Genomic DNA, 27,741 nt, shown 5'->3' on the forward strand with positions numbered 1-27,741 from the left:
GAGGAAAATATATAAATGATATTCATAAACACACACCTTTTCGATATAATATATATAATTGTTTATACTAATATCAAATAATTGGCAGCCACAATCTTCACTGAAAAATATGCGTGAAAAAGCGCCCGTTTATCTAGTTTTTTTTTAAATCAAAAGTACACAGTAGCTGAATTTCAGAAAGTGAATTCGTAAATATCCTATCCAATCGACACCGACAATGACTTTATCACCTTACTACTTTACCTTTGTAAACATCACACACGTGGATCATGGCTAATAATTTCATTGTGAGACTTGCAAAACCAAGCGATTGCGAACAGATCGCAGACCTAATAAAGGTAAGATGAAATAAACGCTAGAAATCACTTATCAGGTCTTCAGTATTAATAAACTTTCATATGCCAAGGTTTGCTTATTATCACCTCTTGTGTAATTTAATTACCTCCCTAGTATCTAAAGTTTTTTTGCCGCGGAATTTTGATTTTTGTTCATTGTATGAACTGTTAAAATAAGGAGCATATTAATACAAATGTAAGTATGCCGTTCTGATTTATGTAATAATTTAAACCTTTTAAGGCAGATTTACTTTTCATAGTACCGCCACCTTGGTTTGTGCTACAACAGTATACAATCGGTCAAGTTCTTTGTATTAATCTGCAAATTTTGAGACACACTTGCAATTTATCATAATATGTGTAAGATAGTTGGTTTTGTAAAAGAAAATAAGTGATTTATTGCACCTTCTGAAATGTTTCAATCAATACCAATATGTCTTTTTATATCCCCGCTTTAATTATACCCCCGCTTTAAAACAAAAAAAAAGGGGGGGGTATACTGTTTTACCTCTGTCTGTCTGTCCATCCATCCATCCTTCCGTCGTCATTCCGTCAGTTCATCAGTCTGTCAGTCCGGACGTCCCATGAATATTTTTCGTCGCATTTTTCTCAGGAACTACAATACAAGGATTTATGAAATTTGGTTTCGGGGTTTATATAAGTGTGCTTTACCGTGTGATGCGTTTTCAGATTCATCACTCGACAACTTCCTGTTTACCGATCACTTCAATCTTGTATGATTTTACACATGATAGCCAAGTTGAAAATTTTCGTCACATTTTTCTCAGGAACTACAATACAAGTGAAGGATTTCTGAAATTTGGTTACAGGGTTTATATAAGTCAGCCATACCGTGTGATGCGTTTTCAGATTCATCACTCGACAACTTTCTGTTTACCGATCACTTGTATGATTTTACACATCTAGCCAAGTTGAAAATGTTCGTCACATTTTTCTCAGGAACTACAATACATGCAATACAAGGATTTCTGAAATTTGGTTTCAGGGTTTATATAAGTCAGCTATATACCGTGTGCTGCGTTTTCAGATTCATCACTCGACAACTTTCTGTTTACCGAACACTTGCATATTTTTACACTATTAATATTATCCACTTGCGGCGGGGGTATCATCAGTGAGCAGTAGCTCGCAGTTTCACTTGTTATAATCATATTACAAGTTGACATTTTTTGGGAGATAACTCTTATAGTACAATTTTATACTGGAATGATGGTGAAATTTTAATATTTTACTTGTAACCAGAAAACAAGTTCGGTGGCACCATTCTTATTTTTTATTTTCTTAAAGCATATAATAAAACCTATCTTTCCATATTTTATTTTAAAATGTCATAGCTTTCTTTTCATTCACACAACAGTTTTTTTTAATTATGATATGTTATTAAAATAAAATCATCAATTCAATTGGTTTACAGGAACTTGCTGTATACGAAAAAATGGAGGAACAAGTTAAGATCACTGCAGATGGTGTGTAATTGTATTTTAATCATTTTATACCTGTTCGGGGGGGGGGGGGGATGCCCCAACATTTTGGCACTGAGGTGCACTAAGAAATTGTATATTTTCTCAATCCATTCGTGTTTGACAAAAGATTTAGTAATTTCTTATGGTAAATATCTAGTTAAGCGGTTTACAACCCTTGCTCCTGTTACTTTATTTTATATCATAATAAAAAGCATTTGGCATTGAGCGACAATTTATTTGATATTAAGCAACACTGATATTACAGCCTATGAATTTAAATGAGTCAAGTGTCCTGTGCTCACTGCTGATGTATAATTGATTCCGATATCACCATCTACGATGTTTATAATTCATTTTTCAAGCTTGAACAGTTACAGTAGCACGGAATCTTTTATCAATTTTCTGCTGATATCTTTCTTCGATGCATCTACATTCAGGATTCAAACTTATTATTCATTCCTACCAAATCATTTGCGACATGCATGTGTTTGTCTTAAATCTGATTGATCATTGATGCATAAAAAACTTTCCGATGCACACTACAATTTGAAAAAAAGAGATGCGAAGAAATAGATAAAAGATGAACCTGATGGAGATTACATTAACGTTTTGGTGTATTACATCTGATCCTTTATTTATTCAGATAAAGTTTCCAAGATAATGGTAAAGAAAAATCTAATGTTAGTTGACAATGTAAAGGGCAACACGTTAATATGATGGTGATACGTCTGGTAACGCTTATGGATCTTGAAAGTAGTATCTATCGAGTCAATATAATACTTCCATGGAGAGATATTCTAATAATTTTGTCTGCGTTATTTTCTTTTTTCTTCACGATATTGGACATGCACAATTCCCTGAATTGCATTATAATCAGATTTTCGATTATCTCATTTTTGTTTTCAAACTGAAATTGAAGATTCTAGATTCAATCGCAATATCTTTATAGTAATAAGTAATAAATAATTCCTTCATGTCATGGTGTATACTCGTGGGTAGGCTTTATATTTATATTTGTAGATATTTTACACCGAGCGTAGTTTGATCTTTTCGGCATTTAACTGGGAGGTCATGGAGATTGGAGTGACGATTTTCTCCATCTTGTGTTTTATTTCTAATTTTATGTTTTTTTCCTAAAAAAAATAGAATCAAAGCAATCGGTTCTGCACTCCCTGCATCTACCTGTTTGGCATTTTTTAATTGGGCCCATTTAAAACCTTTACACTAGTGTATATTTACGTCTACTAGTCCCTTTTTCATTTATTTTTAATTTTACACACAAGGTAGGTGGGGAACACATTTATTTATAAATATTTTACATTGACTTTTAGTACAGGGAAACGGTTCTGAACTTTTACAGTGCTTAACCAATACTGTCTGGAATTTATCAGTACTCATATAAATGACCATGAAATGTGTAAGGGTATAATGCAATTCAAGAGTAGGTCGGAATGCAGGAAACAGAACTGAATTATCACTTTATTTAATTTGGCCTTGGAAAAAGTTCGCGAACCGAAGCAAAAGTATTTTAACAGAAGCTCTTATAAAATGTAAAGCTAACATGTGCAAACTAAAACCATATAAGGCCACTCAAAATTAAATATTTGTCTTTAGAAGTTTATTGTTGAAAATTTGGTGCGAGCGCGCGTCATTTATTTTTAATATTTGTGTTTAATAAATTAATATTAAGTAAGCGATGCATAGACTGTATGAGATAAAGCGTTTTAATTAATTTTATCCTAAATAACTTCAGTTTTCAGGAACAAGAATTGATATTTTTACCGCAATATCATTGTGTTTTTTTGTGAATTGTGAAGCTAGCTATTTCATTTTAAAATATAGCATTACATTTTGTACCATGCAGCCAATAGAGTTTAAGTGGAGCGATAAATCAGGGAGATATTTTATTAGGAATTTCTTTAGAGTAACCTTATATGTATTATACAAAACTATTAAATGAATGAAAACTAAACATTTTATTGAAATCAATACATGTTTATTGTAGTTTTGCGAACTGATGGATTTGGGGAAGAAAAGTTTTATCATTGTTTTGTAGCAGAACTAAAAGGTAACTAGTCTATCGGGGTTTTTTTATTACTTACTCGATGTTTACACAAACAGCCACCAAAGGACATACACAAGTCACTATATATTTTTAGCCAGGTTGACAGGCTTCAAATGTATCAATCTAATGTTAAAGATATCTATTTTCAAGGCCTTAACAACCATTGATGTAATCGAGGCAATTGCCTCCCGTGATTTATTTTCATAATTATTATAGTTATTTAAGAAAAAAAACTATACAAGTTTCAAAGCATATGTGATATTTTATATAAACCACTCCAAACATTAGATAATTTGTGTATACCAGATTTGTGTGCATATTTCGACATGAAATGTTTTATTAGTTATGATCGAGGCCAACATATTTGAAATCCAAAACACATTAAAATATAAAGAGCTTTATATAACCCAAAAAATACAATACGTGTAGCAAAGCCTGACTAAGAGTCATAGCATTGCACGAGAAAGATGTAATAACATCCACTCTAAACATATGTGGCACTTCAGTTAAACCCCTTCAAACATATGTGCTAATTCAGATAATACTTCCATGTTCAGATCAACCACAAACAAATAATTATGTACTATTTCAGATAAACCGCTACTAGTCGGGTATGCTTTGTATTATTACTCCTACTCTACGTGGGAGGGTAGGAGTATTTACATGGAAGATTTGTATGTAAAACCGGAATTTAGAGGGAAAGGAATTGGAACACAACTTTGGAAATCGGTTACAAAGGTAATCCTGTGATTCTCAAAATGCGCGGAACAATATCCTAAATGAAATAAGATTTTGAAAATTATTTAAGATATAGTGTATGTAAGAATATTATATAATAGTGTTCTTCGCCATATTTCCAGATTTATTGAATACAACAGAGTTTAAAACTTAAAAAATGAAAGAATTATAAATTAAACATTTACATAATGAAATATTGTTTTATAAATTATATCCTTTATTCCCAGGGATTTATCGTATGATTAAAATAAAAAATTGGGTAAACGTCACACGAAAAGCATCTTTTTAGCAACACAAAGTAAAAAAAGAAACACCTTTAAACGACACCAATAACAACAATATACAATATGTTAAGGTCATATTAGCCTCGACTTTAGTGACGAACAATTAATACAATTAAACAGAGACTCAAAGATCTAACCAGCCTTTGCTCATTTCATCTCACACTCAGTTATCTAACCAGCCTTTGCTCATCTCATCTCACACTCAGTTATCTAACCAGCCTTTGCTCATCTCAAACTCAGTTATCTAACCAGCCTTTGCTCATCTCATCTCACACTCAGTTATCTAACCAGCCTTTGCACATCTCATCTCACACTCAGTTATCTAACCAGCCTTTGCTCATCTCATCTCACACTCAGTTATCTGACCAGCCTTTGCTCATCTCATCTCACACTCAGTTATCTAACCAGCCTTTGCTCATCTCATCTCACACTCAGTTATCTAACCAGCCTTTGCTCATTTCATCTCACACTCAGTTATCTAACCAGCCTTTGCTTATCTCATCTCACACTCAGTTATCTAACCAGCCTTTGCTCATCTCACACTCAGTTATGTAACCAGCCTGTGCTCATCTCACCTCACACTCAGTTATCTAACCAGCCTTTGGTCATCTCACCTCACACTCAGTTATCTAACCAGCCTTTGCTCATCTCACCTCACACTCAGTTATCTAACCAGCCTTTGCTCATCTCATCTCACACTCAGTTATCTAACCAGCCTTTGCACATCTCATCTCACACTCAGTTATCTAACCAGCCTTTGCTCATCTCATCTCACACTCAGTTATCTAACCAGCCTTTGCTCATCTCATCTCACACTCAGTTATCTAACCAGCCTTTGTCTATTTTATCTCAGAAACTCAATGATACATTTATAACCAGAATTCGTCCATCTTATCACAGAAACTTTAAAGATTTAACCAGCATGTGTCCGCCTTGTCTCGGAACCAGTCTACAATGATCATCCAGCCTTGGCCCGAGACCACAATTAATTCCTCTATTAGTTCTTCATAACGTTTTGTCTCATAAAAAAAAATTGAACTGTTCTTTTTGGCAGATCTTTTGTGTGTGTAATGTACAGTACAAGTCCAAAAATATGTCCAAGTTTCAGAAACATTGCATGTTTACAACTTACAAATTTAGCCAATACACATCCATACCCCTATGGACAAGTCAAGAGATGTTCCGAAAACTGTAAATATCACCTTTTTGCACCTGACCTAATCACTCTTTCCATATCAAAATCAGTTAAAATAAAACATCTAAAAAATTATTTCACCTCTCTTCTTTCATTTCCACCTTATAAAAGCTAAGAAATGTTTGAGAAAAGGAAAGAAAAAAATTTAAGAAGAAATACACTCAAATTAATTGTGGTCTTGGGCCCCTTCGTTCATCTGATCTCAGATTTTAAGTGATAAAATAAGATGTACATGGAATGCCGTAAAACTTGAAACCGGTATAATATAGATGCAACTACTTATCATATAGAAAATGCTAGTTGTCTCTGTAAACAAGGTCAATGTGCTCACTTAATGTCTAATATCATGCATTCAGCATTTACCCATAGCAAAATGTGTTTTACGCATTTAATACAAAATAAGCGTTCTATAAACACGTTTTAGAAATTCTAGATTTTTTTATAACCGTAGTTAAATCGAAAAAAAAACATTCATTCCTTTTTTAAATTTCAGGTAGGAATCGAGAAGCAGTGTTCAAGGCTTGATTTTATAGTGTTGAATTGGAATGTGAATTCGATAGAGTACTACAAACAGAAAGGTGCTTTTGATTTGACAGGAACAGAAAAATGGCATTTATTTCGTATGAAAGAGAGTGAGATGAAAGCGTTTATAGCTCCATGACTTTAAGTTACATTTGTTAATAAATATATTGACACCATTATAGCTGACATTATTTAAAGGGTATGCCCAGTCCCTGTTTTACAAGAGATGTGGCGAAAAGACATGACTGATTTGTACGTCAACCCTTAATTTTGAATCTATTCTCGCCCTTTTTGTTTCTTTGTTACATATGACGTGGTTCAGTAGTTATACATCCCGTCATTCTGTGTTTGTGCCATGGTAAATAGCTGTTTACATGCATATTTGTTTGTTTTTATAGTGATTAAGATGATAACATAATGTTTACTGCTGTACCCCTATTTTAGACATTTTTTACCTATTATGTCCCTTTGTTTTGTTCACACATCGTTGTAAAAATAATGGACTTTTATACAACTGTCAACAAGTTATAGGTTAGGCTAGATATATATACAACCAGGTTTAATCCAACATTTCTACTTACGAAAATTCCTGTTCAAGGTCAGGATTACTTAGTATGTCAGTTGTTGTCCGTTCGTTTAATGTGTTTGAGCTTTTGATTTTGCATTTGATAAGGGACTTTCCGATTTGAATTTGCCTCGGAGTTCAGCAATTTTGTGATTTTACTTTTTAGATGATCTATAAAACTTGATTAGGTTTTCTTTACGAATTAATGAACTGTGAAGGTTATGGGTTACCATAACATTGTAGAGTTATGGCTTGCCATGAATTCCCAGACTGATGAAGGTTTGGATGGTACAGGATGGAAATGATAGGGGAAATGGGCACACAATATATACTTGTGCCCTCATAAATATTTTTTTTCTCTCTAAAATAATGCTATAATGTATTTGTCTGATTTGTTTATAAATAATAATAATTCATAAACATTTAAAATCAAACTGGAGCAGTTTCTACAAATCTTTAATTGTTTTTAACCGGATTTTTGTGACAAAAATGTCGGTTATTGATTTGGGGATGTAGGCGGGCAGTCGGGCGGGCGGCAACCAAATGTTGTCCGTGCATTAACTCATGAAACGTTCTACCAAAGCTTTTAAAATTTTAATATGTTGTTACTGACAACAAAATGAAGGTCAAGTTCAATAATGACGATTTTGACTTTTACCGTTTAGGACTTATGGTTCTTGGAAGATTGAAAAATGGCATTTCCAGTCGTTTCCGTTCATTTACGCATGAACTGTTCAACCAAAGCTTCCCAAATTCTAATATGTTGTTACTGATGACAAAATGGAGCTCAAGTTCAATAATGACGATTTTGACTTTTACCGTTCAGGAGTTATGGTTCTTGAAAGATTGAAAAATGGCTTTTCCAGTCGTGTTCGTGCATTTACTCATGAACTGTTCAACCAGAGCTTTTCAAATTTTAATATGTTGTTACTGATGACAAAATGGAGGTCAAGTTCAATAATGTCGGCTTTGATCTTTACCGTTCATCAGTTATGGTTCTTGAAAGATCGAAAAATGGCGTTTCCATTCATGTTGTTGCATTTACTCATGAACTATTCAACCTAAACTTTTCAAATTTTATTATAATATGTTGATACTGATGACAAAATGGATGTCAAATTTGATATTGACGATTTTCACTTTCACCGTTCATCAGTTATGGTTCTTGTGATATTGGCAGGACACAAATAAATGTTAATAAATCCGGTTTGCTGTCGTCGTGACAGCCTCTTGTTATCACGGTGTTTAGGTAGGTACACGGAAGTTAAATACTTAATTTAAAAATAAACTTGAGAATGTATTCTTCCTTGTATTACCGATTACACAATTGAATGAAATAAGACATGAGAAAGAATACAATAGAAATCAACAGCCTAGGTAAAGAAAATGGAAGACACAGTGTATACTGTTCGACCTGCAAACTATGAGGATTGTGAAGCTATTATGTCTCTTGTTATGGTAAGGTATAACATAAGATTAACTGAGGTGAACAGGTTTCTCAGAAATTTTATAAGAATTGTTACAGAAGACAATGCTATTAGAATTGGAAAATGTTTTAAATCACACAGGTCATAAAGGGTCAACACAATCGCTATTTCGGTTGAACACGTTAATATAAACGTTAAGATGATTGGGTATGATTGCCAATAAGATAACTTTTCACAAGATTTCAAATTAGTATAGGTCCTCTTACGGTCTTCAATGATTAAAATATCATTACCATATAGTCTGTTATAAAAAAATAATAACATGAATAAAAGACTCCGACATGAAAACTGTGGAAACATGCAAACGAGAAATCAAACGGCCTAATTTATAACAATACTAAGCATTTAAAAAAAATAGAACCGACACGAACCAACGACATGTTATGCTCGCCTGATCCAAAACATTTGATGAAAGACAACAATTGGTGTCTATCAAATGTTGTCGTCCGACATCAATGAACCATTTAGTACCAAACCTGAGCTTCTAACTTTAACGTTTGAAGAGTTAGACCCGTCGATAGACACATACCCATGCCATTAGACTTGATATGTAAAAGTACATAAATCGACCTTGGTAGTAAAATTTATTAAAAACTTAAAAACAAAAATGTTTTGATGGCCGTCGAAGGCTATGTATATATAGTATTACCCTTGTCCATCATTCCTTCATTACGCACCAAACAGATATACATACCTCTTTTCTAAAAGTCTTTACATATTGAGCTTATTTTTAGTATGCTTGTCTACTATGATGAGTTACAGATCAAGTTTACTTTTGGTAACTTCCTCTGATATTTTCAGAATCTCAGGCTTTGGAATTTCTTCTAAAATGGCATTTTGTTGTTTTTTTGTTGTTTTTTTTTTTTTGCGACCGGGTTCGTTCGTGTCGTCCGGACACGTCTATAGTTTTCTCTAATCATATTGTTGTTTTCTGTTATATTTTTTTAAAATAAAATCACTCGAGTTGCTATGAAGCAGTAATAAAATTGACCATTCTTACTCGTTATGCAACCTTTTATAATAGTTGATGGCTAAACCTGCATTCAAACAATGTTGCCACTATTATGTTACATTGGGTTGCTGTCTCATTGACGTTTTCCACGCCTCTCCTTTATTCATATTCAATTCAAGATTCTTCTTACTCCGTGCAACAACAACCTAGTATTTTTCTACCGGCTGGTTTTTTTTTCGTATATCGACCCTTTTATTAGGAAAAGGAGAAATAGGTAAATAGAGCTTCACATTCTGTTTTTATATTGTAGGAACTAGCCGCACATGTAAAGTGTGAACATGAAGTGAAAATCAAAGTCGACAGTAAGCATATTATTTTATTTGAGTCCCGGATTGATAATGGTAGGTTTTTTTTTTTGCCATTCTTACTGCCAATTCATGAGAAGTTTCTTGGGCAGAGTTTAAAAAATTTCAAATTGCAAATCAGTTAAACTTACAAGTAAATTTATATGTATTATATGTTATAATAGAAATAAAGCATGCAGGATATCAATCCATGATATAAAATCAGTACTTGCACAGCAAGAACTAAAAAGGCGGAGGGACAGCCCTACAATTGCTGTTATTCATGTCAAAGTTATATTGAGGCCTACAACACGATGCAACATAAAAGTTTATGACGACCACTAGCACTGATTTGAGCAAAATGCTAAAGATGCAAACTGATCATTCCTAACTTTAAATTGAAGATAGAAAGCCACGCAGAAATGTAAATAAAGTAAATCTGGCTAAGATATCAAACATGTATTGTCTTAATGTAGCCCGGCTATCACACTGAAGCGTGCAAAATCAGCAAAACATGAAGACAACCACGGGGCACGTCTTGGCAGAAAATAACGTATGTATGGACCAAATAATTCGGGTAGACTAATTTGCATGATAAATCTTTGGTGGGTGACATAGAATAATGTTACTTTATCTCATATAACATATCACGGCCGTGCGGTGTAATTTCTGTCTTGCTAAGTAGCATATTTTAGAGGACATTGTAATATGGAATATAATCTATCTTTGATCTTCAATACAAGGGGTTTGTTTAGAATGGAGAGATAGAAAATCTGTAATTCTTGCATTTATTTAAAGTATACCATTATAAATATCATTGTTATATTTATAGATTATCGTTGATCATCTCAACGAGATTGATTTTTTCGCTTGAGCCGGGACGGCGAAAGGGAGAAAGACAATCGAGTTGAGATGACCAATGATAATCTGTTTATCGCTATTTTACCTATGACGACGTTGTCAATTTCATGTCAATTTCCTTAGAACGCCACGTGCCTGCTTAGTTTCTAGCGATAATTTTCCATCTCAGGCGAGTAGCACAATATGAAAAATTATCACAAAAAAAGATCAAAGGAAAAATGCACTAAATAGCGATAATTATTGTTAAATTCGTTTTTATTTGCAATGATTAGCACGAGAAAATCTCTAGTGGAGCAGGAGTTGTTTATTCTTTGCATTGAGCACCGTTTCTCTCGCCTCCTTGTTGGAGGGGTTTCAGCTGTAAATTCAGTGTAGTTATCGTTAAACATAAAAACGAATGTTACGCGTATTTCTCAACACTTTCACTTATATTAATGCGGGTCAAACATTGAGAGCTTATTCTTCACCAATAAAAGTCTCGATACCATCAACTTGGGCAACATCCTTCATCATAAATCAGTTCACTCGAAATAATCTAGTCTTTACCTATCATTTCTTAAACTTATACTAACCCAATTGCAAGTTAAATTTTCAATTACAAACACGTTTTTCAGGATTTCAATATTGGAGATTTTAAGTTTATACATCTGATTGCACCTGTGGTAGTTTCTCATTAATATAATATATAATCCAGCTGGCAATTTTATTACTGGTGATATAAACAGTATCAATAACACTTCTCTGCGAAATGGGTTATTCAAAGGCCCAAAATATAGTGAGCTTAAATCCATTAATTGGAAACACGACTTCGAAGTAGTGATGTATTCACTCGAGGATTATGCCAGGCAATGGGTTAAACTTAAAATATAGATTTAAAGAAGACGTATATAGATACTTTTACTGAATAGATTAATGCCGTGAATAGATTAATGCCGTGATGTAAATCAGAAATTAAAAAAAAACGGAACGGGTTTCAAAACCAATCGTATTAATAGACGAAACGTTGCAAAACATCTGTTCATCCATGAAAAATATGTTGTTATCCCCGCAGAGAAAGCCCTAAACTAAATCGTTTTGTATTAATCACATTACACTAACTGTTTGATAAATGAATAAGTATTCTCAATTCACTTGGCAACTCACCATATACTCCCACGCCACTTACCCAGGAGGAAATTCTGGATAATCATAGGTCTGTTCTATGATCTTTTGGAATTTCAAATAAGGATAAGAACGATCTTTCATCTCTGTATTGGATACGTACGTACATTACATAAGTGTCCTTACAAACAACGGTAAATTACTACATGTTTTCCAAGTGCTCCACGAAACCTCTTTCTAAATGATTAACATCTATTTTATCATCAATCATAGTCAGGCCTCAATATATTGTGAAACTACATATTCTAGAGGTGAAGTAAATCAGATGTGAATACTAAAAACATCCTACGACCCTTAAGGGTACATACAGTCTAAGACTCTTTCATCTTGCAACAGTTTTTAAACATTGGACTTTTCTACGCTTTACATAAGCATTACTAATTCTAAACTAAAATAGAAAGAGTAAGTCATGCTTTTGTTAAAAGAATAAAGAATGACGTTAATACATACATACATATTTTCGTCTTAGGGAGGAATAAATCATACTTTGTAAAAAATTACTCTGATTCATACAAAAAGTTCTCTGAAACTGACGTTATAAAGATGCCTGATTTCTTAATTGACAACATATATATTACGTTTGGAGGACGTGTTTTAGACAAACAATCAGTATTCCCATGGGAACTTACTGTGCTCCTATTCTTGCCGGCTTGTTTCTTTATTCATATCAGGCTGACCTCAAACAGAAAGAAAGACGAGAAGTATATATTATCGTCTTGATCTGCTTTTCAGATTAACCACTGGACATTATACATTAGTTCGTCAACAAACCAGGAAACAGTCTCTCACTTTATATTCCTTTTTATAAAATATGAAAGGGGATTATTTTTATTTTTTCATAATAATGTTTTAATTTTTATTACTTTATTTTATTTTCTTTAAGCACTCCAGAGAGACGGGTTTGGTAAAAACAGTCTATTTCATTGTCTTGTTGCTGAAGTGAATAGAGGTATTTTTAATTTAAAATATTCAAACATTCAAACCGCTAACAATTGCATTAAAAGTGCATGTTGAAGGAAAACTATTTTAAGCAAGGATTAAATAGGTACACATAGAAATAAGAAGATATGGTATAATTGCCAATGAGACAACCCTCCACATGTACCGAATTACATACAAGTTAACAACTCTGGGTCACCGTATGGACTTCAACAATGAACCAATGTATATATATATACGTACCATTGTTTTTATACGACCGCAAAATTTGAAAAAAATTTCGTCGTATATTGCTATCACGTTGGCGTCGTCGTCTGCGTCGTCGTCTGCGTCTTCGTCGTCGTCCGAATACTTTAAGTTTTCGCACTCTAACTTTAGTAAAAGTGAATGGAAATCTATGAAATTTTAACACAAGGTTTATGACCACAAAAGGAAGGTTGGTATTGATTTTGGGAGTTTTGGTCCCAACATTTTAGGAATTAAGGGCCAAAAAGGGCCCAAATAAGCATTTTCTTGGTTTTCGCACTATAACTTTAGTTTAAGTTAATAGAAATCTATGAAATTTTGACACAAGGTTTATTACCACAAAAGAACGGTTGGGATTGATTTTGGGAGTTTTGGTTTCAACAGTTTAGGAATTAGGGGCCAAAAAAGGGCCCAAATAAGCATTATTCTTGGTTTTCGCACAATAACTTTAGTTTAAGTGAATAGAAATCAATGAAGTTTAAACACAATGTTAATGACTACAAAAGGAAGGTTGGTATTGATTTTGGGAGTTAAGGTCCCAACAGTTTAGGAATTAGAGGCCAAAAAGGGACCCAAATAAGCATTTTTCTTGGTTTTCGCACCATTACGTTAGTATAAGTAAATAGAAATCTATAAAATTTAAACACAAGGTTTATGACCATAAAAGGAAGGTTGGTATTGATTTTGGGAGTTTTGGTCCCAACAGAATAAGGGGCCCAAAGGGTCCAAAATTAAACTTTGTTTGATTTCATCAAAATTGAATATTTGGGGTTCTTTGATATGCCGAATCTAACTGTCATGACTGTGTATGTAGATTCTTAACTTTTGGTCCCGTTTTCAAATTGGTCTACATTAAGGTCCAAAGGGTCCAAAATTAAACTTACTTAATAGTTTGATTTTGACAAAAAATGAATCAGTTAGGTTCTTTGATATGCTGAATCTAAAAATGTACTTAGATTCTTGATTATTGGCCCAGTTTTCAAGTTGGTCCAAATCGGGGTCCAAAATTAAACTATGTTTGATTTCATCAAAAATTGAATAAATGGGGTTCTTTGATATACCAAATCTAACTGTGTATGTAGATTCTTCATTTTTGGTCCTGTTTTCAAATTGGTCTACACTAAAGTCCAAAGGGTCCAAAATTAAACTTAGTCTGATTTTAACAAAAATTGAAATCTTGGGGTTCTTTGATATGCTGAATCCAAAAATGTACTTAGATCTTTTATTATGGGCCCAGTTTTCAAGTTGGTCCAAATCAGGATCTAAAATTATTATATTAAGTATTGTGCAATAGCAAGTCTTTTCAATTGCACAGTATTGCGCAATGGCAAGAAATATCTAATTGCACAATATTGTGAAATAGCAATTTTTTTTTAATTAGAGTTATCTTTCTTTGTCCAGAATAGTAAGCAAGAAATATCTAATTGCAAAATATTGTGCAATAGCAAGATTTTTTTTTAATTGGAGTTATCTTTCTTTGTCCAGAATCAACTTAAATCTTTGTTATATACAATATACAATGTATATTCACTTTTTACTACCAACTGATAAATTAAAATAATCTTTACCATTCAGTGATAACAAGCAGTTTTTTTACATCTTAATATTTTATGATGTATTTAAATGAGTAGTTATTGTTGCAAACTCCATTAGAAATTTTAATTGAGATTAGTTTTGGAATAAGGGAAAGGGGGATGTGATTAAAAAAATTGGGTTCAATTTTTCTCATTTGAAATTTCATAAATAAAAAAGAAAATTTCTTCAAACATTTTTTTGAGAGGATTAATATTCAACAGCATAGTGAATTGCTCTAAGAGAAAACAAAAATTTTAAGTTCATTAGAACACATTCATTCTGTGTCAGAAACCTATGCTGTGTCAACTATTTAATCACAATCCAAATTTAGAGCTGAATCCAGCTTGAATGTTGTGTCCATACTTGCCCCAACCGTTCAGGGTTCAACCTCTGCGGTCGTATAAAGCTACGCCCTGCGGAGCATCTGGTTTACTATACAATATGTCTAGCTTAAAATCTGGTAGAAAAACATTATGAATAATTTTAACTGCCACTTCTTAAGATTAACAATCAACAATAAAATCTAAAAAAAATCACAAAAAAGTCTTTACAAGACTAGCTAGACAACAGTGTTTATCTTCCATGTCAGACTTCTGGAAGCCACAAAATGTCTTACGTATAAGTAATAGAATTTAGAGATAATAGAATGCTTAAATTGTTCGTATCTTTCAGACATGGTTGGATATTTGTTATATTACTACACTTATTCCCCTTGGGTTGGTAAAACAGTGTATATGGAGGATTTCTATGTGAAACCTGAACATAGAAAAAAAGGAATAGGTACTTACTTATTAAAGACTGCTGTCAAGGTAATACGCTTTTGTCAACTATAACAATTTTACAATATCTGTGGCAAGCATTATAAATATATATACTTTGAAAAAGATGGACTTAAAGATAGGACATTATAGGGATCAACATGGCCCTTCTGTAAAAAGTTTTTTTAATCAAAATAAAATGTTGTGAATGTGTATTTGGAAAGAAGTTTTCTATTTGTATAACACCCTCACATTATCACTGGGCAAACAAATTCTCACCAGATTCATTTAAAAGTTGAAAGACTTATAACTATTAAAAATTCAACTGCTAATAATTTCCTAGGGATATGCAAATCTACATAAATGTCCTAATTATCTACAAAATATGACCAAATTGTGATGTGTGGATTCAAAAGAGTTGCAATGACAAATTGTTGCAATATTAAAGGTAAGCTATACTCTTAAGTTCAAAAGGGCATAACTCCTTCCAAAAAATCAAAATTTCCTGCCGATATGCACATGGTGTGCTATTTATTGTCTACAAGTTATCATAACAATTTAGTGTGTAATTTCAGAGAAGTTATGATGACAAACACATGACTGACGGACGGACGCTTTGACCTAAAACAAACTATGTATGGGTAAATGGAATTTTCAGGTCAAATACATCTTACTCAATGAAATCATGTATTTGAAATCATAGTGACCTCTTTGCATTAAAGTTACCATATTACACCAGCTTGTCATTTTATTCATTTATTAGATTAACATAAGTTTGAAAACTCGAATAATCTTAACCTTATTAGGAAATTTTAGGGACGAAATTCCTGTTAATTGCTCTTGTCGTAAACCTCCATTATAAGTGATGCAAATATTAATAGAACAACAATTTTACCAACCACTGACAAAAGAAAATGATGTCGTTAGGCACAGATATTTGATTCTAAGTATTAGAGTTGTATATGTTTTTTTTTATTTAAGGTATTTTTGGAAACTCAATGCAGTTGTATGGAATGGGCAGTACCATGTTGGAATAAAGTGGCTGTCGATTATTACAAACAAAAAGGAGCTATTAATCTGACTGAAACTGAACAGCTTCATATTTATAGACTTACAGAAGAAGCTATGGAGAATTTATTGACTAAATAAACAAGAAAATAAAATTACTACAATGTAGACAATAGGCTTATTAAAGAAATTTCCAAATGTAAACTGCAGTGTTTAAAAATCATGCAGAAAGGAATTTGTTCCCAAAATTATGGTCTTTGTTTATCATCACGTGGTTTAAATTTCATACTATATTTTATACCTACATGAACCGAATAAATTGGACATTATATTTGTAGGAAATTATTGTACATGAGGAAAACTTGATAATTAAAACTATGTTTTATATATGGCGAAGTCAAACAAAAGACTCCATCTTGTGTCAAAATACATAAACAAAATGAATGAATCCGTACATCTCGAAATCAGTAAAACCAAATAATAACTTGAAGAGTGTTTTTAAGATCCCACAAGCCTTCGGTCATTGCCTATCTTATCTCATAGACCCAAATATCTAACCAGCCTTCGGCCGTTGCCTATCTTATCTCATAGACCCAAATTTTTCACCATCCTTCGGCCATTGCCTATTTTATCTCATAGACCCAAATATCTTACTAGCCCTCGGCCATTGCCTATCTTATCTCATAGTTTCACAAAAGGGAGGAGGGCCGGGATCCTTGCCCCCTGGTTTCGCCTCTGCTTTTAATTTGACCGGGAGAGAAAATGAAGCCTATTTCGTAAGTGAATGGAGTGAAAGCGTTTATAGCTTCATAACTTTTAGTAACTGTTTTTAAAAGATATATAGATATAGCCGATTTCATTACAGTGGACATTTTTTAAGGACATACCAAGCCTATGTTTTACAAGAGATATTAAAGTTGTTAATATAAAGAAATATTTCAATTTAATGATTTAACAGGCACACAATTTTAATAGTGACGTAATGTTGCTGACTCATTCACCCCCATGTCGCATTCCATTCATTCTGATAAACGTAATTGGCTATAACCGAAGAGCCTAGATACTGTTGACAACAGAGGATATTGGCAAAAAAGAAAAGAAAAAAAAAGGCCACCAAACTATAGAGAATAGCAATGCAAAAATATAAAGAATAGATAAAAATTATCAAAATAAATAAAGAATAGAGATCAATAAAGAATATCGGCTACGAAATAAGGAATAACAAAAAGCGGTGTGTTACAAAAATGCCTGAGTATAAAGAATTACAGATAGTATTGAGTTCATTGATTAGAGTTAGAATTAGTACATCAACCTAATCATTTGTTTTAAATCATGCTACAATGCATTTGATTCTTTTGTTCGTTAAAAAAAAAATACATTGGAAAAATGTCTTAAGTCTTCAATTATTTTGGATCGTTATTTATACGACAGTTTTCTGACTGAGATTACTATAGCAATGCAATATCAGGTTCCCGATAACTAGGTACGCGCGCGGAATTATAATACTTAACTTAAAATAAATTGAACGTGCGATTGTATACATGTATATAATATATATCATATATGTGTTGAAACGAAAGAAAAATTATACTGTGAGTCAACGGACTAGATAAAGAAGATGGAAGAAAATATGTATTCTGTTCGTTCAGCAAACTCCGAGGATTGTGAAGCTATAATGTCTTTAGTAATGGTAAGGCAATATAATGATTCACTGAGATAAACCGACCATCTTCACTGACGAAAGGAATTATTTAATGATATACACATACAAATAAGATTACAGAATATAATGTAAGGACACAGGTTATTAGAGGTCAAAATGATCGCCATTTTGGTTATAAAAAAAAGCATTGACTTTGATTGTCACTAAAAGTTTAATGGTGATTGCGTTTTGATATTGAATGATCAATCTTACTTGACAACCATGCTAACCATTGTCAAAATTAGAGTTTTTTTTTAAACGTTTCATAATTTGACCCCGTCACCAGGTCACAATATATAATGAATTAAAGTGAAACTCATCTACTTTTTCCCTCTTTTGTATTTATTGTTTACCTTAAATTATTTCATTTATAACACTAAGAATGCTTAGCTAACTCTTCCAAACTTTATGTTTGCTATATATTTCTAATGACTTATAAATGGTATTGGTATATACATGTCTCAAGGTACTTAATAACGGACGAGTAACTGCCTACACACTTAATATTATTAATAATAGTAATATACATGTATTTAGTAAGTAACACTGTTAGTAACTATCTATCTGTTTTTGTGTGTTTATAAGTAGCATGTATTTTTCCACTTTTGTTATAACTATATCATTAGACACAGTTTCTTATGTAGGATTTATACATGGTACGTGTAATATTGAAGATCTTTTGGACACTCTGAAGATTCTCTGAAAATTAAATGCTACCTAAGATTCTGGCAATGCCATGACTAAAAAAAAATAACAGTACTCAAAACACAACATTGAAAACTAAAAACTGAGCAACACGAACCAAACCAAAAACTGGGAGAGATCTCATGTGCTCCTGAAAGGTAAGCAGAGCTTGCTCAACATGTGGAACCCGTCGTGGTGATCATGTTAGTACAAACACGGTAATATTAAGTCTATTTCGGTAGGTTATATTCGGGGAAAGAGAGGCGAAAGATACAAAAAGGTACATTCAAACTCGTTAATAAATAAACTGGCAACGTCATTGCTAAAAAAGAAAAGGCAAAACAACAGTACAAAATGCACAATCATATTTTACTGAAGATTGATCAACACGAACCCCTCCACAAACTTTCCTGTCATTTTATATTGAGAAATAAATAATGCAATCTAATTAAAATATTGATCTCTGATTACGTTATACTACATCCGTTAACCATGGAAGTATTATATTACGTCAATATAATACTTCCATGCGTTAACTAAGTCCCTGTGATTATAAAACCTATAATAGATAAGAGACACCAATTTAGTGGATTGACAAATTTCTGTAATAGTCAAACAATGCTGCCACGTTTTTATTTTCATTGGGTTGCTGTCTCATTGACTAATGATCCTCATCCCCTTGCATTCGTATCACTATATATTATCTTTTAACCTGAAACAGCAACCCTGTTTATCAAAGTACATCTAACTTGTAGTATTGAATTTTTGCTAATGGAAAATGTAAAATATATAACTATTGTATCGTAAACAGGCTAATAGGGCTTTACTGTATTTGTTTATATTGTAGGAACTAGCTGTCCATGTTAAGTGTGAACATGAAGTGAAAATAAAAGCCGACAGTAAGCATGCTATTGCATTATTTTTTGTATGTCATTCTTACTGCATAATACATTGAAAGTTCATTGCAAAGTTAATCAAAGAGCTGAAAGCTCTGAAGAAAAATGACGCCACTGTCTCTAATATTGGGATAGTATTTATGCAAGTCTTGATTTTCACATACCGTAATTAGTTTAACAATGCAACATGTCTCGTAAGCATATAATTGATATTCGTATATATGTGTGTGTGTGAAGTGAAGGTGACAACTGGCTGTTTTTTTAAGACAAATGAATAGGTCAAGACTACCTGAATTGTACAAATAAATACCGTAGAAAGGCTTGTATATTTCTCACTGGTACATGGTCTGAATCCGGGTCCGTTCGCGCCCACTCATGTTCGCCCCCTTTCACTTTCACACCCTAAATGTTCGCACCCAATCTTAATTGGTTTTGTATTTAATAACTCTGTAAGCAAGTGTTTTCTTATAAGTATAATTGTTGTCATTGTCTCAAAATAAAGTGAGACAGCATTTTTATTTGTGTTGAATAAATCTTAATCATGTTTTGGATAGCGTATTGTTAAAAATAATAATAATCCTTTCTAATTAAAGTGGTATTTTGTCAACGTTTTATTTTGTGTTGAATAACTCTTAATCATGTTTTGGTTAGTGTATTGCTATATCTTTGTTTCATTGACTTCTTTCAAAATGAAGTGAGATTCTGACTATGTTTTTTTTCTGTGTGTTGAATAGATTTTATCATGTTTTGGTTATAATAGTGGATTGCTATATTTTGGTTCCTATATTTTATTATTTCGTTGTTTCAGATCAAAGGGACCAAGCTGTTAAAAACAATTATCTTTTGTGTTTTTCCTTTAAAATCTTCAATGTTTTACTCATACCAAGCTATAAATACATTCAGTATTTACACCAAAGCAATTTAAAACAACAATCATGATTTTCCAATTATTCAACTTGAATTTGAATTAAAATTGAGCGCGAATGAGTAGAGTGCAAACGGACCTTGGGTGCGAAAGTGTATTGGGCGCGAACAGACCTGATACCACAAAATATTAAGTAAATAATCTTTTTGTTACTGTTATCAAAGGTCTAATGAAACTCAGGTAATTTCAAACATTTGTCAAAGAATTCTAGTCAAACCGGCACCTGGTTAAATTGGCACCTGGACAAATCAGCACCTGGTTAAATCGACACCTGATATAGTCAATTCGTCACCCATGTTAAATATATATTTTAACTGTATTTTAAGCAAAAAGAGTAAAAATAAGTAAGGGGTTGCCAGAATTTTTTCAGTATTTAAGCAAAAAGAGTTAAATACTAACTTTCACATTTTTGGGTGTTCATTGTACATTTTGTATATATTTTTTTTTCTCAACTAAATGACATTTTTGGTGTATTTTTAATGATATATATATGAGTAGTCAAAATAATTATTACGTCTGGCAAGGCTTTTTTAATTTTATTCTGGGACACCTTTCTATGACCGCAAGGCTATGTTAATTTTTTTCTGGGACGCCTTCCTAAGAAAGCCTTCCTACGAACTTCGTAAGAAGACGTCACAAAAAATAAAATAGCCTTGCCAGACGTCATAATTATTTGGACTAATACATGAGATATTGGATATTTTTATGCATTATTTAAACCAGTTGAGCATTTTACAGGATTGTTTGTTTAATGCTTTTTAAACTTTACTGGAAAAAAACACCTTAAATTTGCTTATTATTTGGCATGAAAGTTTGATTTATTGAAAGGGACTCATAGTTTTCCATTTTTTTTAATAATTGTCTAATTGTTAAAACAACAGCTTGGGTAAGGGCTTCGTTGTTTACCTTTATACACAACAACATAATTTCACTTTGGTTTCGTTGTTTACCTAAATACACAACAACATATTCACTATGTACTTGGTAACAGTTATTAATTAATTGAATAGAAAATATTATAACAAATATTATTGGATGCCGAATTGACGTCAAATAGGTGCCGATTTGACTAGATGCCAATTTAACCAGGTGCCGACTTGACTTGTACGTTTCAATTCCTCTGAGATCGTTTGCGGTATTTTCTTGAGAAAAACCTATTTTCCATCATCAAAGAGAAGAAGAAACTGCTTGAAAATGATTCTGGAACGCTTCATGATTGTTAAAATAAGTTAAATTCACTCAAAAAACAATTTTAAAACTTGCGATGTTTAAACAGGAAGTTTCAAAAGCACGTGTAAAAAAAGAAATTAACCGGTGAGAGTGGAAATCCGTACATAACAGATATCACTATAGTACGACTTTGAAAGCAAAACAGTTCCATCCTTTTGTAAAACAGTCTTTAATATACCTATCACATTAATGTTTGAAGGGTCTTAAGCTTATTCAAACCATAAAAGTCGGTATGAAACACCAAAACGGAATGAACAATAACCGATTACGTTTTGTAGTTTACAAATTCTAAACTGGTTCCCGTCAAACTACAACACTTTGTCCGAGTGTAGTGGAATACAAGCAGAAACCAGTTAGTTTGTAAACTGGTTCCTGGCTGATTACTACACAATGACCTCTCATGCATAATTAATGATAACACAAGCAGATTCCAGTTTGTATAGAAAATAGTAAATACGAAACCAAGCGCGGTAGGCAGAGAAATGTAATGAAGTTCAGGTCGCCAGTAATGGAACAATGACTGCGTCATTTTCCAAAAATGTATCTTAATTTTTTCTATCATATGCTTCAACAATGGAGAAAAATAACATTAAAATATTGATCTTTTTAAGTGGTTCTCAAGTAGAAGTTCAAAAAGTGAAAAGATTACGGACGTCGGACACCAAAGTCAGTACATCTGATATGAAATCTTTGAAAATAAGAGATACCTTTCTCGACCATAGGTATTGCTTCATTTAAATTGGTGTATTTTTTATTTATCAAGCTCTCCGAAGAGACGGGTTTGATAAAAACAGTTTGTTTCATTGTCTGGTTGCTGAAGTGAATAAAGGTATATACAGTGTTATGCAATAAGTACTTGTTTTTTTCTCCAGATGTGAACATGTGGAATATATGTTAACAAACTATTTGGTTGAAATATATTTTACAAAAAAATAATAAATTTAATAGTTGAGTTAATATCATGAAATTGGGAATATCTTACAAATTATATAAACCTAGTGCAATTATGCCTCGATTATGACCAATTTGAAAAATCGAACCAGAATAACATTGCAATATGTTTTTTTGAAAAAAAAACTCTCAATTTTATTTAAAAACTTAACAAAACCAATTTATGACGCCTTTTTTCTATCATTTCAGACATGGTTGGATATTTGTTATATTACTTTACGTATTCCCCTTGGGTTGGTAAAAAGGCGTTTATGGAGGACTTTTATGTGAAACCTGAACATAGAAATAAAGGAATAGGTACTGAATTATTAAAGTCTGCTGTCAAGGTAATTCGTTAGGTCAACTTATATATATATATATATTTTATTTAGAAAGCTACCCCTTTACATCGGGGGGCACCAGTCATCAGGGTAGAAGTGATGGTGCGTCTATACTATATTATTTACAATTATATACATTTTAGTTAATGGTTTCATTATAGAATGTCTTTGAAGCAATAACATACATGGCACATTAATAAGACAAAAATAGAGATTTCTAAAATACATAATCATAATAAAAAAAAAACCAATTTATAGAATGTTAAAATATACATGTAATTAAAACACTCATAGACAAATATGACCATGCAGCATGTATAAAGCATAAAAACTAAGATCAATCAGTATATAATAGTACATACGAGTAAGTTAACTCAAAGGTTTATTTTGGTTCAACCATAGTTTGACGTAATCTAAATAATTCTAAGAGATACATTCTTCCATAAACATCATAAAATGAACCAATTTCGTCGTTAAAAGCATAACCAATATCGCCAACTAAAATAATACTTGTGCACGTGGCGACAGTTCCAGAAAACTTGCATTTCTATCATTAAAAGAGGCAAATAAGGTGAAAAATTTAGACCTGGTTTGTTCAAGAGATGTACACCCGAGCAGAAAATGTTCTAAATCTTCTGACTCCCCTGAATCACAAATGGGACATAGGTTGTCCTCGGACATATGCATTCTAAAAAGAAACTGCTTTAATGGCAAAAATTTTGTTCTTGCGAGCAGTTTAAGACGGGATGAATTAAAATCGCTTATGTCCTCTAAGTATAGCTGGCTACCTGTCTTAATATAGCAGTGCTGATACAAATCAAGGCTACTTTTAGTAGTAACATCAATAATTAAACTTTCCCTACCATATTGACAGTTAAATTTATTAGACACAATACTTTCCGTGTAGGTGTTCATCTCTTGAACATATTTCCAGACACTTTCGTTTAATTGAACCATTTCACTAAAGACTCGCTTGCACAGTCTATCGTCTGGTAGGTTATTAATCCTTTTAAAGTACGCAACTTTTTGGCGGGTGATAAATGCAGATACGGGTTCCCATCCAAGCTCGAGAAGGAGAGCGGAACGGGGAGTATTCATTTTAGTGTTCATAATGATCTTAGCTGCGCGGTATTGCCAACTGTCGATGATCGATATATTTGTAGCTGAAAGTGGCATCCAGACGGCGCATGCGTGTGTTAAAGAAGGCCGGAGCACCGAGTTCCAAAGGGCGTCTCCAAATTTAACACGGTTAAAATGCTCACCGAGGACACGTAACAAATAGTTCAGCATATTATCCATCTTATCTTTCAAATAGTTATTTACACGGAAATTTGACTTTAGTGATCTATTTATGTAGTAACCGAGGTATTTATATTCGTTCACTTCCTCGATATTTACATCACCAAGAGACTAGACTCGTTCCGGACTTAACCGCTTCCCAACCACTAGAACTTTAGATTTCTTATGATTAAATTTCAAGTTCCATTTAGTTGCGAAATCGTGTGAAATCCGAAGTAACGTCTGTAAGTCTTCTGGCGATTTGGCAACAAGTACAACGTCATCTGCAAATAGGAAACAATTTATAAGTTGTTGCGAAAGATCAAAACCTACACCGCTTTCATTAAGCATATCAACCAAGTCATTCATGAGCACAGAGAATAAAGTGGGTGATAATACACAGCCTTGTTTGACACCATATTCCTGTTCAAACCAGGTAGATTCAATGTCACCAAATAGTACCTTATTTTCTACATGACTATAAATATTCTTAACTAGACGCCATACCTTCCCTTGTATCCCACTTTGCCATAATTTAACAAAAAGCCCATCGCGCCATACCCTATCAAACGCCTTTGATAAATCCAAAAAGGCTAAGTAAAGGGGTCTTTTAGAAGAGCGTGACAAAGCACAAATACCTTGTAAAGCAAATATTCGATCTTCAATGCGTCGATCCTTTCGAAAAGCGCCCTGGTTTTCCCCAAGTACTTTGTGTTGTTATAGACTTTTTTTACAATATTCGTAGCCATTATTCCAATTCAAGTTCGCAACCTCAATCCCGTCCTTTTTTCCTCTAATGAGACGGATAATTGAATCGTTTCTTACATGAAAACACGACGGGTGCAGTTGCATGAAAAAGCAGGTTCTGCTTACTCTTCCTGATATTTCCCCTATTTTTGGTTAAAAGGGATTCGTGTTCTCTTGCTCAAATTTCAAATGGTGTACCTTGTCCTTGTCAATTTTCAGTGGCCGTGTTGTTTCTTTCGGTAGCAGTCTTGTCTATTCGGTCAAACAAACGTGTTTCAATTAAAAAAAATCACAATTGATCAATTTTTTTAGCTAGAAAATTTGCATGACCGATGTTTTACGAAGTTGATAGTGACGTCTTCGTTCGTTCGTTCGTCCGACTTCAGGTTAAAGTTTTTGGTCAAGGTAGTTTTTGATGAAGTTGAAGTCCAATCCACTTGAAACTTAGTACACATGTTCCCCATGACAGTGGCGGATCCAGAGGGGGGGTTCCGGGGGTACGCACCCCCCCTTTATCTTGGCCGATCAATGCATTTGAATCGGGACAATCGGGACATATGTTTTGCACCCCCCCCCCCCCCTTTCGAAAATTCCTGCATCCGCCACTGCATGATATGATCTTCTAATTTTAATGCCAAATTATAGTTTTGACCCCAATTTCATGGTCAACTGAACATAGAAAATGAAAGTGCGAAGTTCAGGTTAAAGTTTTTGGTCAAGGTAGTTTTTGATGAAGTTAAAGTCACAACTACTTGAAACTTAGTACACATGTTCCCTATGATATGATCTTTCTAATTTTAATTCCAAATTAAAGTTTTGACCCCAATTTCACGGTCCACTGAACATGGAAAATTATAGTGCGAGTGGGGCATCCGTGTACTAAGGACACATTCTTGTTTTGTCTTTTGTACATTGGCGTTTGTCTTTTCGTTGTTTTCTTTCTTCCTATTTTATTATGGTTTTGTCGGCTTGTCTTCGAATAATGATTTGGATAACCTTTTGATATATTTCGCTCCTTTGTATGCCCCAATGTCGCAAAGGGGGCATTTAGTTTTACTCTTGTCTGTCTGTACGTAAGCATGTACAGTAATTAATTTGTTTCTGTTCTCTAACTTAAGTTTGTCTCAACCAAATGTTATGAAATTTATACCTAGTGCTCACAGGCACTTGACTCAGAAAAAAAAAATCTTATATACCTTAATATATTAAGGTATATAAGATTTTTTTTTTGTCTGAGACAAGTGCCTGTGCCATTGCTTATTACCGCAAACCATATATCAAGTATCACTTTTGGTTGTGTCACTTTTACTGTTCTAGAGTGATGTCCCTCTTACAAATCTAAAAATTGCTGAATTTTCGTTTCCGTTCTCTAACTTAAGTTTGCCTCCACCAAATGTTATGAAACTTATACACAATGCTACCACAAAACTTAGATCAAGTACACATTTCGATAATGTTACTTTTACAGTTCCTTAGTTATGTGCCTTTATAATGTTGTATGCAAACAGGGTCATTATCTGTGTCCCATGAACACATTCCCCATTTATTTTCATAAATGATGCAAATATTTTGTTCTCATAAATATTTTATAAACCACTAAAAAGATGAATTTCGTTGCATATCCTAAACATATATGTTTCTTAATAGCAAAACTTAATTATATTTGAGAGTATTTTTATTTAAGGTATTTTTAGATACTCACTGCAATAGCATGGAATGGGCAGTACGATGGTGGAACACAGTAGCTGTCGAATTTTACAAACAAAAAGGAGCTATTAATCTGACTGAAACTGAACAATTTCATATTTTAAGACTTACTGAAGAAGCTATGCAGAATTTATTGACTAAAAGAACGGAAAAGATGGTTAACTCTAATGGAGACGACGGCCGTTTATAAGAAAAGTTTCAATTTGTAAACTGAAGTTTCAATTAGCTAGCCTGTAAAAGGACATTGTGTTTATTTGTCATCAAATTGTAAAGTCTGTTTATAGTTTAGAGTAATGGGATGATTTTGTATAATAAAGCAAAGTCAACTTTTTAGGTAAAACAGTACTTATAAATAATGACTTCAAATTTAAGATGCGAGATCACAATATTCTCATGTATTTCCAGTTGCATTTTTCACAGTAAAAAAAGCAGTGAAAATAATTCTGAATTTACAACTGCAATTATTTGTGCAATAATTATTTTTAATTGTTGTAAAGAGAAATTATCAAGCTGGAATTTTGTATTTATTTGTTTGTTCTTTTTATGTCAAATAGCTTTTTCAATTGTTTTGGTTATTATACATCCTTTGCTTTAAAATATTTCCCTTTTCCTGATGAAGTTAAGTGCAGATAGAGGTACAGAGTTCTGATGTCTACTCCATTTGCACATATTATATATATCCAAGATACAAGGGCAATAACTTAATCAAAGTGCTTGTAAGCACTGAAGGGTAAAGACTGCTTTGATTTATCAGTGAGAAGTAATAAAATTAACGGTATCAA

General features: G+C 32.9%; 3 protein-coding genes across 4 annotated transcripts; all 3 read left to right on the top strand.

Annotated features, from left to right (window-relative positions):
• Positions 1-193: 193 nt before the first annotated feature.
• LOC143067235 (thialysine N-epsilon-acetyltransferase-like) lies at positions 194-6,802 on the top strand. Its single transcript, XM_076240340.1, has 5 exons — positions 194-338; positions 1,771-1,822; positions 3,825-3,887; positions 4,477-4,622; positions 6,595-6,802. The coding sequence occupies exons 1-5, from the start codon at positions 270-272 to the stop codon at positions 6,760-6,762; spliced, it is 498 nt and encodes a 165-aa protein (XP_076096455.1). The 5' UTR covers positions 194-269; the 3' UTR covers positions 6,763-6,802.
• A 1,650-nt stretch (positions 6,803-8,452) lies between these two features.
• LOC143067236 (thialysine N-epsilon-acetyltransferase-like) lies at positions 8,453-16,723 on the top strand. Of its 2 annotated transcripts, XM_076240341.1 has the most exons (5): positions 8,464-8,646; positions 9,938-9,989; positions 12,877-12,942; positions 15,426-15,562; positions 16,493-16,723. In XM_076240341.1, exons 1-5 carry the CDS (start codon positions 8,575-8,577, stop codon positions 16,658-16,660), a joined length of 495 nt encoding a protein of 164 aa, XP_076096456.1. In that variant the 5' UTR covers positions 8,464-8,574; the 3' UTR covers positions 16,661-16,723. The 2 variants fall into 2 exon arrangements, with proteins under 2 accessions (XP_076096458.1, XP_076096456.1); XM_076240343.1 differs by lacking the exon at positions 12,877-12,942 and having other exon boundaries at positions 8,453-8,646.
• Positions 16,724-18,063: 1,340 nt separating this feature from the next.
• Positions 18,064-27,479, top strand: LOC143067237 (thialysine N-epsilon-acetyltransferase-like). The gene is made up of 5 exons (XM_076240344.1): positions 18,064-18,209; positions 19,753-19,804; positions 22,720-22,785; positions 23,097-23,233; positions 26,937-27,479. Exons 1-5 carry the CDS (start codon positions 18,138-18,140, stop codon positions 27,147-27,149), a joined length of 540 nt encoding a protein of 179 aa, XP_076096459.1. The 5' UTR covers positions 18,064-18,137; the 3' UTR covers positions 27,150-27,479.
• Positions 27,480-27,741: the final 262 nt, after the last annotated feature.

This window comes from Mytilus galloprovincialis, chromosome 3 (genome assembly GCF_965363235.1).
Source record: "Mytilus galloprovincialis chromosome 3, xbMytGall1.hap1.1, whole genome shotgun sequence".
Taxonomy (NCBI): Eukaryota; Metazoa; Mollusca; class Bivalvia; order Mytilida; family Mytilidae; genus Mytilus; species Mytilus galloprovincialis.